The 16,693-nt window shown below is 40.5% G+C and overlaps 1 protein-coding gene across 1 annotated transcript in view; it reads left to right on the top strand.

Moving 5' to 3' along the window:
- Positions 1 to 16,693, top strand: part of GUCY1B1 (guanylate cyclase 1 soluble subunit beta 1) — an 82,267-nt gene that overhangs the window by 38,353 nt on the left and 27,221 nt on the right. The window contains exons 6-7 of the mRNA XM_075860317.1: positions 9,242 to 9,472; positions 12,300 to 12,416. Coding sequence (XP_075716432.1) covers positions 9,242 to 9,472; positions 12,300 to 12,416 — 348 coding nt within the window. The remainder of the gene's footprint in view (positions 1 to 9,241; positions 9,473 to 12,299; positions 12,417 to 16,693) is intronic.

Below are 16,693 nucleotides of genomic sequence, written 5' to 3'. Positions count from 1 at the left end.
TCCATAGCAGGGGGCTGTGCGGCATTTCCTACCAGGGGGCTGTGTGGCACTCCCTACAGGGGGCTGTGTGGCACTCCCTACAGGGGGCTGTGTGGCGCACTCTACAGGGGGCTGTGTGGCGCTCTTTACAGGGGGCTGTGTGGCGCTATCTACAAGGGGGCTGTGTGGCGCTACCTACAATGGGGCTGTTTGGCGCTACCTACAAGGGGGCTGTCTGGCGCTACCTACAAGGGGGCTGTGTGGTGCTACCTACAAGGGGCTGTGTGGTGCTACCCACAAGGAGGCTGTTTGTCGCTACCCACAAGGGGCTGGGTGGCGCTACCTACAGGGGGAATCTGTGAGTGTTGGGCTGATGGTCATTTTACTGTGAGTGGGGGGCTGATGGTCTTCAAGTGGTTTCTGCCTCTGACCTCCAATTGAAATTAATAGGAGGCAGTGAATACCTGCGGCACCAATTTGGTGCTTTTTTTCCTGCGTCTTTTGAATTCGCTTCAACAGCTTAAGAAAAAACACAAAAAAAAATTCAAACAACGCTGTCAGTTGCTGAAGGAATTTTAAGGCAGATTTTTTTTGCCTTACAAAAAAAACGTGTGTGAACATACCCTACAAGTGTAGTACTTGTTCTTAGCCGTTTTCTGTCTTTCTCGAAACAATTTTTGGTAGGGGTGCCGTGAGGAAATTTTATTTTTCCAGTGCTGCCTCGAGTCAGAAAAGGTTGGGAAACTCTGTACTAGGCTACAGGATCCCGTCATGGAGCAGCTCAGTTCGTCATGGGAACGGGGCCTAGGTGAGTACAATTTTTGTTTGGGGGCACTGTATACAAGGGGGAGGTGGGAGACTGTATGGCACGGTCTACAAGGGGGAGGTGGGGGGCTGTATGGCATTGTCTAGAAGGGGGAGGGGGGGGCAGTATGGCACGATCTACAAAAAGGAGGTGGGGGATTATGGCACTGTCTACAGGGAAGCTATATGGCAAAATATACAGGGGGCACTATACTGTGTGGGGGCCACTAAGCAGACATTATACTGTGTAGGGGTACTACATATGGCATAATACTGTGGGCACAATTAGAGGACAAAATACTGTGTCCTTCAAGGGGTTGTAATATATTATATTATTATTATACTGTATGGGGGCACTAAAGGGGCATTATAATTTTTTATAGGGCATTTTTTTTTTACTGATGGGGTGGGGCGCCGAAAGATCATTTCGCACAGGGCGCCATCTATCCTAGGGCCGGCCCTGCTTGCAGCCTGCTATTGAATGTTTTAGCCTGTTGTTGCACTAATTCACATTAACCTTTTCTTCTCTCTCGGAAGTCCAAGTTAGCGTCCCTTGGGATGTTACACGTGTTGGTGCCCTGAGTTTTCAGCGTTTCTCAGATAAGAGTTTTCCGGAGAAAATTAATGTTTGTATGAAGAGGAAGCCTATTCTTTTGTTTTATGACTGCATCCAACATTTTCTCTTTGGAACTAGGTTCTTTTGTTTGGAGGTGCAGTAGCTCACCTCTCTTTTGCTCCAGTTCCCACTATTTAAACTGGGTATAATGCTGCACTGCCTCATTGAGTGCCGCTATCACTTGGTTTTATACTTATTTTCTGTGAAAACAGATACGTATGTGAAATCAGGTATCTGTGAGACCAAATATGTATTTGTCTCTTAGATGTCTTCAGCTTCTGGCAACAGAGGTTGGTAAGAAGGTCCTCAGCCAGTGGCGTAGCTATAAGGGTCGCAGCGGTTGCTATAGTAACTGGGGCCTATGTAATAAACTGCACGGGCCCCTGTTACTATAGTAACTGACAGTACTTACCCTCCTCTTCCTGGAGCGCATCAGAGGTTCTGATGTCACAGCGCTATGCGCATTGCATAACGTCACGATGCTATGCGCTGCGCACAGCATCCCGACACTTCATGGAGGTAAATTTAATTTTAGTGCCTTGCTGATGGGTTGGGGTCAGACACCCGGGACCCCCGCCAATCAGCTGTTTTGAAGGGGTTGCAGCTGTTCGTACGAGTGCTACTTACCCTTCATTCCCGTCACTTTCTCACACTGAATCGCTGACACGGACGTGTCAGCGATTCACAGTGTGAGCAAGTGAGGGAAATTAAGGGGATACAGCACTCGTATGAGCGGCTGCAACCCCTTCAAAACAGCTGATTGGCGGGGGTCCCGGGTGTCTGACCCCAACCCATCAGCTATTAATTTCCTATACTGAAGATAGGCCATCAATGTTTAGGGACTGGACAACCTTTAAAGCCTACCGTGTGTTAGGCTTAGATACAGGGCCCCAGCTTATACTGCATAAGAATACTGTCTGCTGCACCCTGTATCTAAGCCTTCATTAGGCTTAGATACAGGCTCCAACAAACAGTATCACACATGCACATGGGCCCTATTCACATCACCGCTGCCCTTCCGTTGAGGGGTTCCGTCTGGTTAACCCCTCAACGTAAAGGCAAACGGAAATTTTAGCTTCCGTTTGCATCACCATTGATCTCAATGGTGATGGAAACTTTGCTAATGGTTTCCGTTTGTCACCGTTGTGAACAGGTTCCGTTGTTTTGGCGGAATCAATAGCGCAGTCGACAATGCAAAACAACGGAACCCTGCCACAACGGTGACAAACGGAAATCTTTAGCAACATTTCCGTCACCATTGAGATCAAGCGGAGGTTTCAGTTTGCCTTTCTGTTGAGGGGTTAGCCCGACGGAACCCATCAACGGAAGGGCTGCAGTGATGTGAACAGGCCCTTACTAATGTTTTTTTTTTGTGTTTTTGTACATGTTCGGTCGTTGGACTACGTCAGATTTGAGGACTACTTTGATGACGGCTTTTTATTCTCAATAAAATGGTTAATGAGAGTTGTGTGGGGGTGTTTTATTTCAATAAATCTATTTTTTCTATGTCTTTGTATTTTTTTTTTAACCTTATCGCTGCCAACTTACTAATGGCCACTGACAGATTGACAGCGCCCATTACTAATGCGGGTCTTAGTGTTAGCCGATGAAAAGGCTAACACTAACCCCCATTATTACCCCGGTACCCACTGCCCCCAGGGGTGCCAGGAAGAGCCAGGTACGATCCAGTAACCGACCATCTGTAGCGATGGTCGGGCACTGGGGTGACCACAGGCTGGTATTATTAGGCTGGGAAAGGCCAAAAACAGTGGCCTTTCCCACCCTGGTAATCCTAGCCTGCTGCTGCTGTGTTGTATATGGCAGGTTATGAAAAATGGGGGGGACCCCACGTCATTTTTTTTTAAAATAAATAATTGGACAGCACGATGTGGGGTTCCCCCATTTTTATAACCAGCCAGATACAACATAGCAGCAGCCTAGCATTACCTGGGTGGGAAGGGTCACAGTTTTTGGCCTTTCCCAGCCTAATAATATCAGACTGTGGCCGCCCCAGTGCCCCTCTGTCACTACAGATGGTCGGGTACTAGATCATACCCGGCTCTTCCTGATGGCACTGGGTACCAGGGTAATAATGGGGATTAGTGTTAACCTCTTCATGTCTAACATTAAGTCCCCCCCTTAGTAATGGGCGTTGTGAATCAGCCAGCGACAATTACCAGGGCGGTAGTTATAAAGTTTAAACAAATACAAAGACATAGATAAAATATTTTATTGAAATAAAAATTCCACACAACCCTCGTTATCCATTTTATTGAGAATTGAAAAAAACGCAGTTATCAAAGTAGTCCTCGAATCTGAAGTAGTCCAACAAACGAACTTGTAAAAAAACAAACACACAAAAATAATTAGTATCACGTAAAAAAGGAAAATAATTATTATTCTTACCTTTCCTGGGTCCAGCGCTGGAGCTGCCATGTCAGCGAGCTGGGCCCTATATCTAATCCAATCATGTGTGATACTGTCTGCTGAGCCACTGTATCTAATCCTATCATGTGTGATACTGTCGGTTGAGTCACTGTATCTAATCCTATCATGTGTGATACTGTCTGCTGGGCCCTATATCTATTCCTATCATGTGTGATACTGTTTGTTGAGCCACTGTATCTAATCCTATAATGTGTGCTACTGTCTGCTAAGCCACTGTATCTAATCTTATCCATAGCTTTAGGGTCGTAGTGCTATATATATATATATGTATAAGTGCAACTAATACATACACGTACAAAAAATTGTTTGGGGGGGGGCACATATGTATTGGGGCTATTCTCCCTGATGTTTTAAGTCCTTAGTGAAGCCCCTGGCTGCTAGTGCTGCATTGTTGGATCACTTAGGAGACCCAGCGATGCAGCTGAAAGCTGCAGGCCATCGACCCTGAGAAGTTTGGAGGGGGGCCCAAGAAGAACCTTTGCATCGGGGCCCATGAGCCTTTAGCTACGCCCCTGTCCTCAGCAGAAGCATTCGCCTACCAGGGAAGGAGGAATGTACTCAAGATATATTGGAGCAGGCCTAGCTGTGGTTTTTAAAAGAAAAACAACCTCCAATTGAAAGCACTGTAGCTGCAGGGATTGTGATAACTTCTGACATTAGCCCAAACTCTGATGCCAGATCCCTTCGAGTAGGTGGCACCTCCAACTGTCTCCTGAAGCTGGCAAAGTATAATCTTTCCTGGGTTTGAAGATCATGCAGTCCGGCTATTTGCTTCCTCCGGGAAGATTTCTCGTACTGCTCCTTTACATCAGGTCATCTCGAATATCTTCCCTCTACAATTACTAGAAATGAATATCCTAGAGGAGGTCCCTACTTCTGGGAGAGGAACTGGAGATTATTCTCCTGTAATTCTAGCTCCTAAGCCTTCGGAAAAATAAAAGAAAGGTATTGACCTTCAGGAAGAAAAACTCAGATAGGAGACAATCAGATCCATGAAAAGGAGATTTAATGGCCTCTATGGTCTTGAAGGATGCATGCGTTCACATTCCCATTTCAGAAAATATCTAAGAACAGCTGTGTATATAAGAGGCAGGTTCAAGCACCCTGCAGTTCACAGCTCTTCTGTTCAGGATCTCTTCGGCTCCTCACACATTTTCTAAGGTGTTGTCTGCTATAGCTGCATGTAAGAACACAGGCAATATCTGTGGTTCCTTACCTGGGTGATTCATCTGATGCTCCATCTTCAAACTACTGTCCAGTAACTCCAACGCTGTTGGATAATACATTGGAAAAAGTCGGACATTGTCCATCAAGAACAATGTCATATATTTCCAAGAGATATTCTCTCCCTTCCTCCCACCTGGCGGGAAAGAATCTTGGCAGCAGAGGGTTTTATGTTTCATGTCAGCAGCTGCAGAGACAGTTCTTTGGGCCTTAGGGCACTTATGACCGCTCCAAAGAGAGATCCAGAACCTAAGGTACCGCAACCCAGAGTGGTTGACCGTGAAAACATCCTAGAGATGGGAGGTCCTTGATCTATAATCTCTGGATCTTGTTGACTACAGATGCATCTCAACTAGGTTAGGAGTACACCAGGAGGAGAATACAGTCCAGGGCTCAAGGAGTCCCCTCTAGAGGTCTATGTTCTTGATCTGAAGGGAACTGAGAACCATATTATATACTCTGCAAGTCCAGGGGAAAACAGTCTGTGTAATGTTGGACATCATAACATCAAGCAGAGTGGCACCCAATCAGTACCCCTTCTAAGGGAAGTGGGAAATATCTTGAGTTGAACCTACCCATCTGTCTACTGTACATAATCAAGGCTCCCTCAACATTATCGCCAACTCACTAAGTCAAAGTCTAGCAGTCCCAGGAGAAATGTTTCTCAATCTAGAGATCTTCAAGCAGATCACCAGGATGTGGGGAGTGCCAGAGAAGGATCTCATGGCGAACAGATTCAGAGCCAAGGTGGAAAAATGTCTCTCCCTTTATCAGAGAGACAATCACTTGACAGTGGATGCCCTGTCCATCCCTAGGATGTTCAGGATGACCTACATTTTCCCTCCGTTATTTTTAATATCCAGGGTATAGAGAAAAATCAGTCAAGACCAGGCCACAGTAAAAGCCATCATACCATTCTGGCCACAGAGGTCATGGTATTCCCAACTCATTCAGATGAGTTGAGGATGTTACTGGAGACTTCCCCAAGTGCAGAACTTGGTGTCTCAGAGCACTCAACTTTGCCAAGACCTGAAGAGTTTCAAACTGACAGCCTGAAGGTTGACCAGCCCCTTTTATAATCTAAAGGGCTCTACAATAAATTTATGAAGACCTGCTCACAGTCCAGGTCTGAATCTAGCAAGAATTCTTACACATGGATCTTATCAGCTTGGTATTCCACTCAGGGAGTGAATAGCTCCAACCTGCATATTAACAACATCCTACACTGCCTGCAGGAAGGATTCAGATAAGGACTGAATCTATCGACCTGAAAGGTTCAAATTTAGTCCAGGTCTGCCTTTTCGGGTTAGATCCTTGTCACAAAAGCACTTAGCAAAAAGGTTCCTGAAACGGTCTGCTAGAATTAGACCTACCATCCTCAGACATGTGGCAAATACCAGATGGATCAAATTAGCTGTGCAGCTTGTAGTTCGCACTTAATATTTATCAACCCTTGTAGGCTTAATTTTTGGTTCTCCGAGGAGACAACTCTTGACCGATCAATTTTGACTTTCACCAGAAAAGAGGGCCCTCCCTATGGGGTTACCTCGTTCTAAATCCCCATTATTGTGCTGCTAGTAGGACATAAGGGAAATGTAGATTTCTAACGTTAAATCTGTTTTCCCTTAGTCCTAACAGTAGCACAAGCTTCCGGCCCTAAGTAAGGCTACTACTTTATAATAAACACAAGGTAGGAAGGGCTAGACATTCTTTTGTAGGGAGGGTGATCTAAATAATTAGTGTTTAATCTGAGTAAAAAAAATTCCATCTGTCCTACTAGTACACAGGGGCAGAATTACCCCAGTATTGTGATGCTGTTAGGACCAAGGCAAAACAGATTAGCATTAGAAATCTATACCTGTATCAAGAAGATCCTTCATCCTGGAGAGGAATTGAATTCATCCCTGCTGGGCGGGGAGCAATATTGTTGCCTAGCGATGGCTTTGTGAGATCTGTACACTAGACAGCAATGTGATAAATTACCGCTGCGGCCTAAGAATAGGTGGAACTCCGACAGCCAGACCTCTATCAATGCAGACGGGAAGGGATATCCTAGTCATCACTTCCCATAGTGGAAAACCCCCTTTAGGTTTGGCGTAGAATAGTTTAAAAAAAGTCTGACACTTGGCACCCTGCCGATCAGCTGTTTTTAAAGGGTCCGCGGCGTTTGTGCGAGCACTGCTTCCTTTTCATCATTACGCTGCTCACTACTGTCAATTTCTGACACACTTGTAGCGGCGGTTCACAGTATTTCAGCCTTCTCCCATTCACTTAAAAGTAAAGGGCATAAAGGAGAAGCAGTGATCTCATGAGTACCGCGACCCCTTTAAAACAGCTGATCGGCAAGGTTGCCAAGAGTCGGACCCCTACCGATAAGATATTGATGGCGTGTTCTGAGGATAGGCCATGTATTTTCTCTCTCCAGAAAACCCCTTTAAATAAGTTACGTGTAACCAACTAATGTTTAGTTGATTATGTGTGGCAGCTTCTCGTACATTAAAAGGCTCTTCATAAAGTCTAAAATTGGCACTGTAATTAATTAAAATATCTTTAGAAATACTTGAACATCTGCGTTATTTACCATCAGTCACACTTTAATTAGTTCATTACTATTCCTGTGTGTTTATCCCTTAAGCAGTCACTTAACTTGGCAGGAGGAGAAATATACATACTTATAGTAATTCAGACAACAGAACATGGTTGAACATTAGAACCGCTCATTGCATAGAATTGACTGAAATTTGATGATAGTTGACCTGGTTCCTTGGTTGAAACATAAAATAAAGTCTATTACTACAGCATTGCTACTTCTTAAAAATGAATTAGGAAAGCAATTGCATATAATCACGGAAATAAATGTAGCACAGGAGCAGAAATAATCAGTATAATGAACATCCATGCTTGATGGCCCAACACGTACTTGAGGTGCGGATCCTAACCACCGGCTTTAGTTTTCGACTTGACTATTGATGTATTACTTCACTGAGGTGGGATACTTGGAACAGCTGTCAGAATGTGTTTGTTGCTTATGTTGTAATTGTAATTTTATGCTTACGAGTTTTATTACTGTTAAAATTAAAGAATACGTTTATAGTACCCTGTAGTCATAGTACTGTCTGTATCCCATCTGCAGATAATTCCCATTAAACAATTGCTGAAGATAACATACTGCCATTAGTGAGACAATTTGTTGGTATTATTTAAAAACGCCATGGGGCTACAATATAACACCTAACATTTGGGTTCAGTAGTGTCTCGCTTATGCTGCCATTTCTTTCTACTATTAATGTTGCGGTAAACTGAGCTAAGCTGAGCATGTTCAGTTAGAATCTGGTGAGAGGAAGCATTTAAGAAGGTTGCCCCATCAGGACAACCCCTTTTTATATGCCCTATTAGGGCATATGGACATCAGAGTGTGGGGTCCCTTACAGCAAAGGGTTTCTCTTGCTGTGGCACACTCCACACGACCACATAATATATAGGCTTCCATTTATTTGAATGGGCACCATGAAAAACCACATTTCCCCTTCAGTGGTTTGAAGCAGCTCCTGGAGAGGAATGCAAAATCAGTAACAGGACCCCAATTACCATGTGCCATTTTTAATACTGGTGTTTTCTGATGTGGCCGAGGGAATTTGTGGGCCCCCAGGCAACAGGGCCCTGTTGGGACTGCTACTACTGCACCCCTTAAAATACATCCCTGATACAGCTTCATACTAAGAAAGGGTTACCCATTTGGGACAACCACTTCCAGGTGAGCAACCTGTAGCTTTATCACACTAGTATTATTTAGGCAATAGCTTGTGCTCAATTAATTCCCTTTTGCTTTCAAGAAAGGAATTTTCCTTTGGCAAATCATCACTTCCATCATCACATTGGCAAAACCTACAAGAAAATGATTGTTAGACAGTCTATTAGAAATTTGATAAAATGTGGATAATTATTTTTATGTCATGCATATAGTCCTGGGGATAAACTGTCTATTTCTATGGCACAGTAGAGAGCAGTGCTAACAGTGCTGTGAGGAATGGCACATGAGGGTGAAAGGTACCATTTACAAAATGTCTTGGAAGCCATTATCTGGTATCTAAACGTTTCAATATAATAGATGAAATAAATGGGTGGTGTAAGAACATTAAATATGTGTTTGCTTCTTGATGTTTTGCTAAGGTCATTCAACAAAGAAATGAGGAGTGTGACCATACACAATTCTTGATAGAAGAAAAAGACTCCAGAGAGGAAGACTTTTATGAAGATCTGGACAGATTTGAGGAGAATGGAACTCAAGAGTCCCGTATTAGTCCCTACACGTTCTGCAAAGCGTTCCCTTTTCATATAATGTTTGATAGAGATCTTGTTGTTACACAATGTGGAAATGCTATCTACAGAGTTCTTCCTCAGGTAAATTGTCCATCATCTATCTATCTATCTATCTATCTATCTATCTATCTATCTATCTATCTATCTATCTATCTATCTATCTATCTATCTATCTATCTATCTATCTATCTATCTATCTATTAAACATTAGTCTCACAAGGCATCTAAGTAAGGTGGCTGGGTGCTTCTTGAGTATAGCATCACACCCCCAAGAAGTCAAGAAATAGAGACTCCAAAATTATGAACATATGCAAACAAGAGAACCAGGAGTCATGTACTATTATAGTATGAAAATAGAAAAATATAAATCTTTATTGATACACGTAAATGGACAATAAAATTTATAAAATACATTGGATCCAAAACTGGATTTAACTGTATGTGAGCCAATTGACAATATACAGGTGACCAAAAGATGGCATTACTGACGCAACAAAGTCGCACAAATTAAGAGAGGAAATGATAACAAATGTAACCAGTCAATGTAAAGCAACACCTTCTCAATAACAAGTGAATAGCCTAATGCATGTCAAAAAAGGAGTATATGATGTTGGTCATAATAAATGCAAAAGTGTACAGAGTACAGTTGTAAATGGAATAAACACAGAAAAAGGGAGGTATGCGCTGGTATAATGAAAATACAAATCCATCTCAATGGAAAAGTCTAGAGGGATCTGCTGGTAGTGCAGTTCCCCAAACAAACAAATGCTGGCGGACAAAGTTCCATTAGAGGTATAAAAAGCAAAGTGAATGTGCCCCGACGCGCATTTCGCGTGTAGCTTTATCAAGGGATACATAGATACACAGATATAGATAGATAGACAGATGGATGGATAGATAGATAGATAGATAGATAGATAGATAGATAGATAGATAGATAGATAGATAGATAGATAGATAGATAGATAGATAGATAGATAGATAGATAGATAGATAGATAGATAGATACAGAGATACAGAGATACAGAGATATAGATAGATAGATAGATGATAGATAGATAGATAGATAGATAGATAGATAGATAGATAGATAGATAGATAGATAGATAGATAGATAGATAGATAGATAGATAGATAGATAGATAGATAGATAGATATGAGAGATAGATAGATAGATAGATAGATAGATAGATAGATAGATAGATAGATAGATAGATAGATAGATAGATAGATAGATAGATAGATAGATAGATAGATAGATAGATGATAGATAGATATGAGATAGATAGATAGATAGATAGATAGATAGATAGATAGATAGATAGATAGATAGATAGATAGATAGATAGATAGATAGATATGAGATAGATAGATAGATGATAGATAGATAGATAGATAGATAGATAGATAGATAGATAGATAGATAGATAGATAGATAGATAGATAGATAGATAGATAGATAGATAGATAGATAGATACAGAGATACAGAGATATAGATAGATAGATAGATAGATAGATAGATAGATAGATAGATAGATAGATAGATACAGAGATACAGAGATACAGAGATATAGATAGATGATCTATCTACCTATCTATCTATCTATCTATCTATCACTCTATCTATCTATCTATCTATCTATCTATCTATCTATCTATCTATCTATCTATCTATCTATCTATCTATCTATCTATCTATCACTCTATCTATCTATCTATCTATCTATCTATCTATCTATCTATCTATCTATCTATCTATCTATCTATCTATCTATCTATCTATCTATCTATCTCCTATCTATCTATCTATCTATCTATCTATCTATCTATCTATCTATCTATCTATCTATCTATCTATCTATCTATCTATCTATCTATCTATCTCTCATATCTATCTATCTATCTATCTATCTATCTATCTATCTATCTATCTATCTATCTATCTATCTATCTATCTATCTATCTATCTATCTATCTATCTATCTATCTATCTATCTATCTATCTATCTATCTCATTTTAGCAATTTATATGTTATATCTGTAACAAATTGTTGATCAGAAATAACTTGTTAACACATGTATAATGGGTCAGATTTCAGTTAGTCAGTTTTAATCAAAGATGGATCTACTTTGGGAATTGTTTCCCTTTTCCCTCTGCTGGGATCTGTTCCTGTCATTAGTTTAAAAAAAAACTTAAGTACTAGTGTAACCCTCTTTACATTTTCCTTCATCTACAAAACGTAAGATACCCCTATCCTCAATATTACACTTCTTGTCCAACTTGTGCTATTACGGATCAACTCAATTTGTGTTTCATTGTGGTGGATATTTGGATATGGCTGCAGATGTGTTTCAGATTCTTTCTTTGCATTGTGAAGGGGGAAATCTGCTGCAAAAATCTGACAGAAATCCATGAAATATAGGGGCGTTTATAGCTTTTATTATAATCTGCAGCGTGCCCTACAATCCGTTTTGGATTTTTTTTTAGCAGCCTATGAATGGGTTTTGCAAAACAACCCATTTTTCTTGCATTGTACTGTACATTGTATCAAAAATCTGAGACACATCCGCCATGTCTAAACGAGGCCTAGCGAACCTACGCAAGCACTTACAATAGTAGCACCATTTTATTTTAAACATAAGAGTGAACATTTCTACAACTTCATTAGAATACTATACTCCCACAAGGAGCGAATACTGTACAGTCCGTAAAAATATGCAAACTAGTGTTCATATAGTGTATTTTTCTATTCGTTTTATAGAAGATGAACAAATCTTCCACAGTTTAGTTGAAGGAACAGTTTGTAATGCGTGGCCAATAGTTTTATTCTGGCTCATTTGTCATATCTTTCTACTATGTAAAGCATGGATAATCCATATAATATTCCTTTCCCCACACGTTTATAGCTCCAGCCTGGAAACTGTAACCTGCTGTCAGTGTTCTCCTTGGTACGACCCCACATTGACATTAGCTTCCATGGAATCCTCTCTCATATCAACACTGTGTTTGTCCTGAGAAGTAAGGTAAAGAATCATTTATAGTTATGGCCCTGGGCGCATATATATTGTTCGCTGTGCATCACTGAAAAAGACCAGACGTGACTGTGGTTAAGACGAATTAGTCATCATTTTTGATGAGTATGAATGCAAATTTGTATGTGAAATAGTAAAATATCTGGTGATGGTTCGGAAATTCAGGCGAAGAGATTGTGACCAAACGTGTATAATCGTATTGACAGATTGAGCAGCATAAGGGACCTGACAGATCCACTTTAACATCATATACAAAACGATATCTAATCTACAACATCCTTAACCCCTTCCTGTCGTAAACAACTTTCAGATTTTCAGTTTCGTTTTTTCCTCCCCACTTTCCAAAAGCCATAACTTTTTTATTTTTCCGTCTATATCGTCCTATGAGGGCTTGATTATTGCGGGACGAGTTGTAGTTTTTCGTAGCACCATTTATTGTGCCATATAATGTACTAGGAAACGGGAATTTTTTTTATTGTGGGGTACAAAATGAAAAAAAACAGTGATTCCTCCATTGTTTTTTTGCGCTTCATTTTTACGGAATTCACTGTGCAATTAAAACAACATGTTATCTTTATTCTGCGGGTCAATACGATTACGGCGATACCAAATATATATCGTTTTTTCTACAAGTAAAAAACTAAGTGTAAAAATGTTTCATTATTTTGTGTCGCCAACTTCTGAGAGCCATAAGTTTTTTATTTTTCTGTTGATTAAGTGGTATGAGGGCTTATTTTTGCGTTTACATTTTTTTTTTTTTTTTTACGGCATACACCGTGCGGGTTAAATAATGATACATTGTAATAGTGCAGACTTTTACGGATGCGGCGATTCCAATTATGTTTATTATTTTTTTTACCATGCTCTAGGGGGAAAATGGGAAAAGGTTTTTTTTTAACTTTTGATAAAATTTTTGTTTTTTAACATAAAAAAAACCCTTTATTTTACAAATTTTTACTTTTTTTATTAGTTTTTTATTAGTTTTTTATATTGCAGTATATCGTCTTTCTGACAGGCTTCAGGCAGGGCATAGTAGGAGCACAAAGATGGCGGACCTGGGTGCCTTTACCATATCAACCATTGCCACCCCGCGATTGCATTGCGGGGGGGTGCGATGAGCTACTAGAGGGAGTCACCTCCTATTTCTAACGATTTAATTGCCGCGGTCGCTATTGACTGTGGCATTTAACGGGTTAAACGAGCGGGGTCGCGCTCGAGCGGGATCCTGCTCGTTACTGTGAAGTGTCGGCTGTAACATACAGCCAACACTCGCATCGTATGGAGTGGGTTCACTCCGTGAGCCCGTTCCATACTTCCCCATACCCGACTTTGGCGTATGGATACGTCAAATGTCAGGAAGGGGTTAAAGGAATCTTTGATCTGTACTTTTTTTAGAAGGTCAGGGCTGGGGTGGGTAGGTGGCGCAGGCGGACATCTAAGGCACCATTTAGGGGGAAGGGGTATAGATTAAGAAGTAACTCACTGAGGATGAATGCTACATAACAGCAGTAGCTGATTTAACTAAATGTGCAAAAATTTCCACAAAAAGATGTTCATGTCATGAATCAACAAACACGACATCAAGAATTTAACTTCTGAACAATGGCTACATCAAAGACCCCATGTACAGACAACATAGGAAAGGAGAAGTTGCTGAATTGCTAATAACCAAGTCTTCATAAATGGGTAGGAGAAACCCGAAAAGAAGAGAGAATCTTTAAGGAGCAGGGGAATTGCCTAGCCTGTCCTGTGAAAGTATAGCCAATATTATTTACAGTATATACACTTTTTTTTATAAAAATCATTTTACTGTGCTAAAAATATGTGTTAGTTCTTGAATTTGGTATCCATCAAGATAAGAAAAGGTATTCTTCGGTTTAAAGGTGTATTCCCATCTAATTATGTTATGGCATATTGGTAGGATATGCCATAACATTATGATTAGTGGGGTACTGACCTCTGGCCCCCACAGATCCTGGAAACGAAGGGACTGATGTTTGTATGGCAGTTCTGCTGCCTTCGGCTGTGCAGGGAACTCGGCTTCATTCCAACAAATGGGGTTGTGCTGTAGTTCTCCGCACAGCGGGGGGCAGAGAGCGCCTCTGTACAGGGAAAATCAGTAAAGGAGAAACCCCAACAGATTAGGAAGCTATGTCATATCATACGGATAATGGAAAAACACCTTTACATGACAAGACAAGAGCTTTGTTAGGGAATCACGTTAAGTGAGAGCTTATTAATACAATTGATGACATCTCCCAACATCAATGTTTAGATATATATGGTAGAGCAGAAAAAAGTTAAGGGTTTTTTAAAATTCTGAAATAAACTGATGAGACGACATTACAGTGCACAGCATGGGAAAGTAAAAGATTGAGAATGTGTGGAAAGCAGGGTTAGGAGACTTATTGTCTGTATTTAGACCCCACATCTGGAAGTGTGTTTGATCCGTCTCCTACTATATACTCACAGTAGATTTGTTAACGGTAATCTGAGCTGGGAGTCAACTGTCAAAGGAAAGTTAGAAAAGAACACATCAGTGTCAAACTCACTCGCAATCCAATGGGCACGTTTCCTAGCAACAGTTGCCATATTAAAGTAAAATACTGTATATTAACTACTCTAAAATTCAGCACCAACGCTTTCAAAAATATATTCCTTCTTCTTAATTTAACATAGCAGCTAGAAATGATGGAAGCTTATTCTCGTTTACTGCATAAGGACATATTTGCAGTCACTTCTATACTTGGGTCTAGCCATATATTTTTTTCTAACCAGAACAATTAAAGGATGAGAGAAGGGGAAAAGGCCCTGTGGGCCGCTTAGCAGGCAAGCCATTAGGTCCTGTCCAATTGCTTAATCCACTGTGATGTAAAAAACGACTAAAAGCGCACTGCTAATAGTAAAGATTTGGTAGCTAATATATTGCCATATATATCCTATGATATACTTAATTTTTTCATTTGATTTTATGGTTGATGTTATCTGAAATCATTAGAGGTTGAAGAAAATAAAAGACATAATAGCTTTATTTTGTGTCTTGTACTGACCCCCATATTATATCTGAAATCCTCACAGGTTGAAAAAGATTAAAGGCATAATAGCGGCATTTCACGCCTTGTACAAAACCCTATAATATACATGTGGGCCTATTTCAGATTTGTAGGTAAAGTGTCCTTCATATTGATGATGCAAAGAAGACATCATCCTGTAGCCACTGTATGGACTTGAACTCCGTATGGGTTGGAAGAGGCCGTGTGCTGTATTCTAACCAGCAGTTCTCTCGACTGATTAGCTAAGACAGATCATGTGGCTTCTACACAACTCCTTGTGAGTTCAGGATCTTTCAGTGACACCTTTTTTTTTATTAGGGTATCTAATTTTATGAAGCCTGCCTGCATACCAGAACTTGTTAAAGAGGTTTCCCAATTAAAATAATAGCATATCCACTGAATATGCAATTAATGTCTGATAAATGCAGGTACTAGATCTGGGACTTGCACCTATGTCAAGAACAGGCCATCATATCCAGGTGGGAGAATAAATGGAGGGGTGGCCGTGCACAGATGTTTCCGTAACTTCAATATAATTGAATGGAGAGGGCTTCTCACATGTGCGACTTCTACATTATTTATTCTCTCCTTAGATGTGGTGGCCGGCTCACCAGGCATTCCGGTGGTAGTAGGACCCTACTTCTTGACAATGGTGTCCCAGGGCTTAGATAAGGGAATAACCCTTTACATTTAATGGTTAGCTGCATTCACAAAAACTTCCCATCCAATTACTTCTTTTCGAAAAAATATCTGAACCTAAAGCTTAGCCCCACTTTGCAAGTATTGCTCATGTGCTTGTTAGCCACAGACAAGAAATGTTTATGAACAGAAGAAAAGTCTGTTGAGAAGAAGTATAAAAGAAATCTTTGCAAAAGTTACATTATGATATATTAAATCATTGTACATTCTTTCTGGAATTTCAAAGTAGTATTTATGATTAGCTCCACATATGGCTGTAGTTCACAGCCAGCTTTCATTTATACTAGGTTTCAAGCAGGAATATTTCCTAATAGGGTTATGTTTACCCACAGTTACAATGTCTCAGCACAGGAAAAACAAAATGGAAAAAAACATTTTAAAATATACAGCAAGATTTTTATTTGGACTACATAGGATCGTAGCAACCCAAAGCTGTCGTAGAATGTTTATATGTCGCATAGCGCCAAGCAAGCTAAATGAAGTGTCCCTTCCTTTTATTGTGATGGTCAGATGTTT

The sequence above is a fragment of the Rhinoderma darwinii genome, chromosome 1 (genome assembly GCF_050947455.1).
Source record: "Rhinoderma darwinii isolate aRhiDar2 chromosome 1, aRhiDar2.hap1, whole genome shotgun sequence".
In the NCBI taxonomy this organism is placed as follows: Eukaryota; Metazoa; Chordata; class Amphibia; order Anura; family Rhinodermatidae; genus Rhinoderma; species Rhinoderma darwinii.
This window is presented reverse-complemented; position numbering and strand designations above follow the sequence as displayed.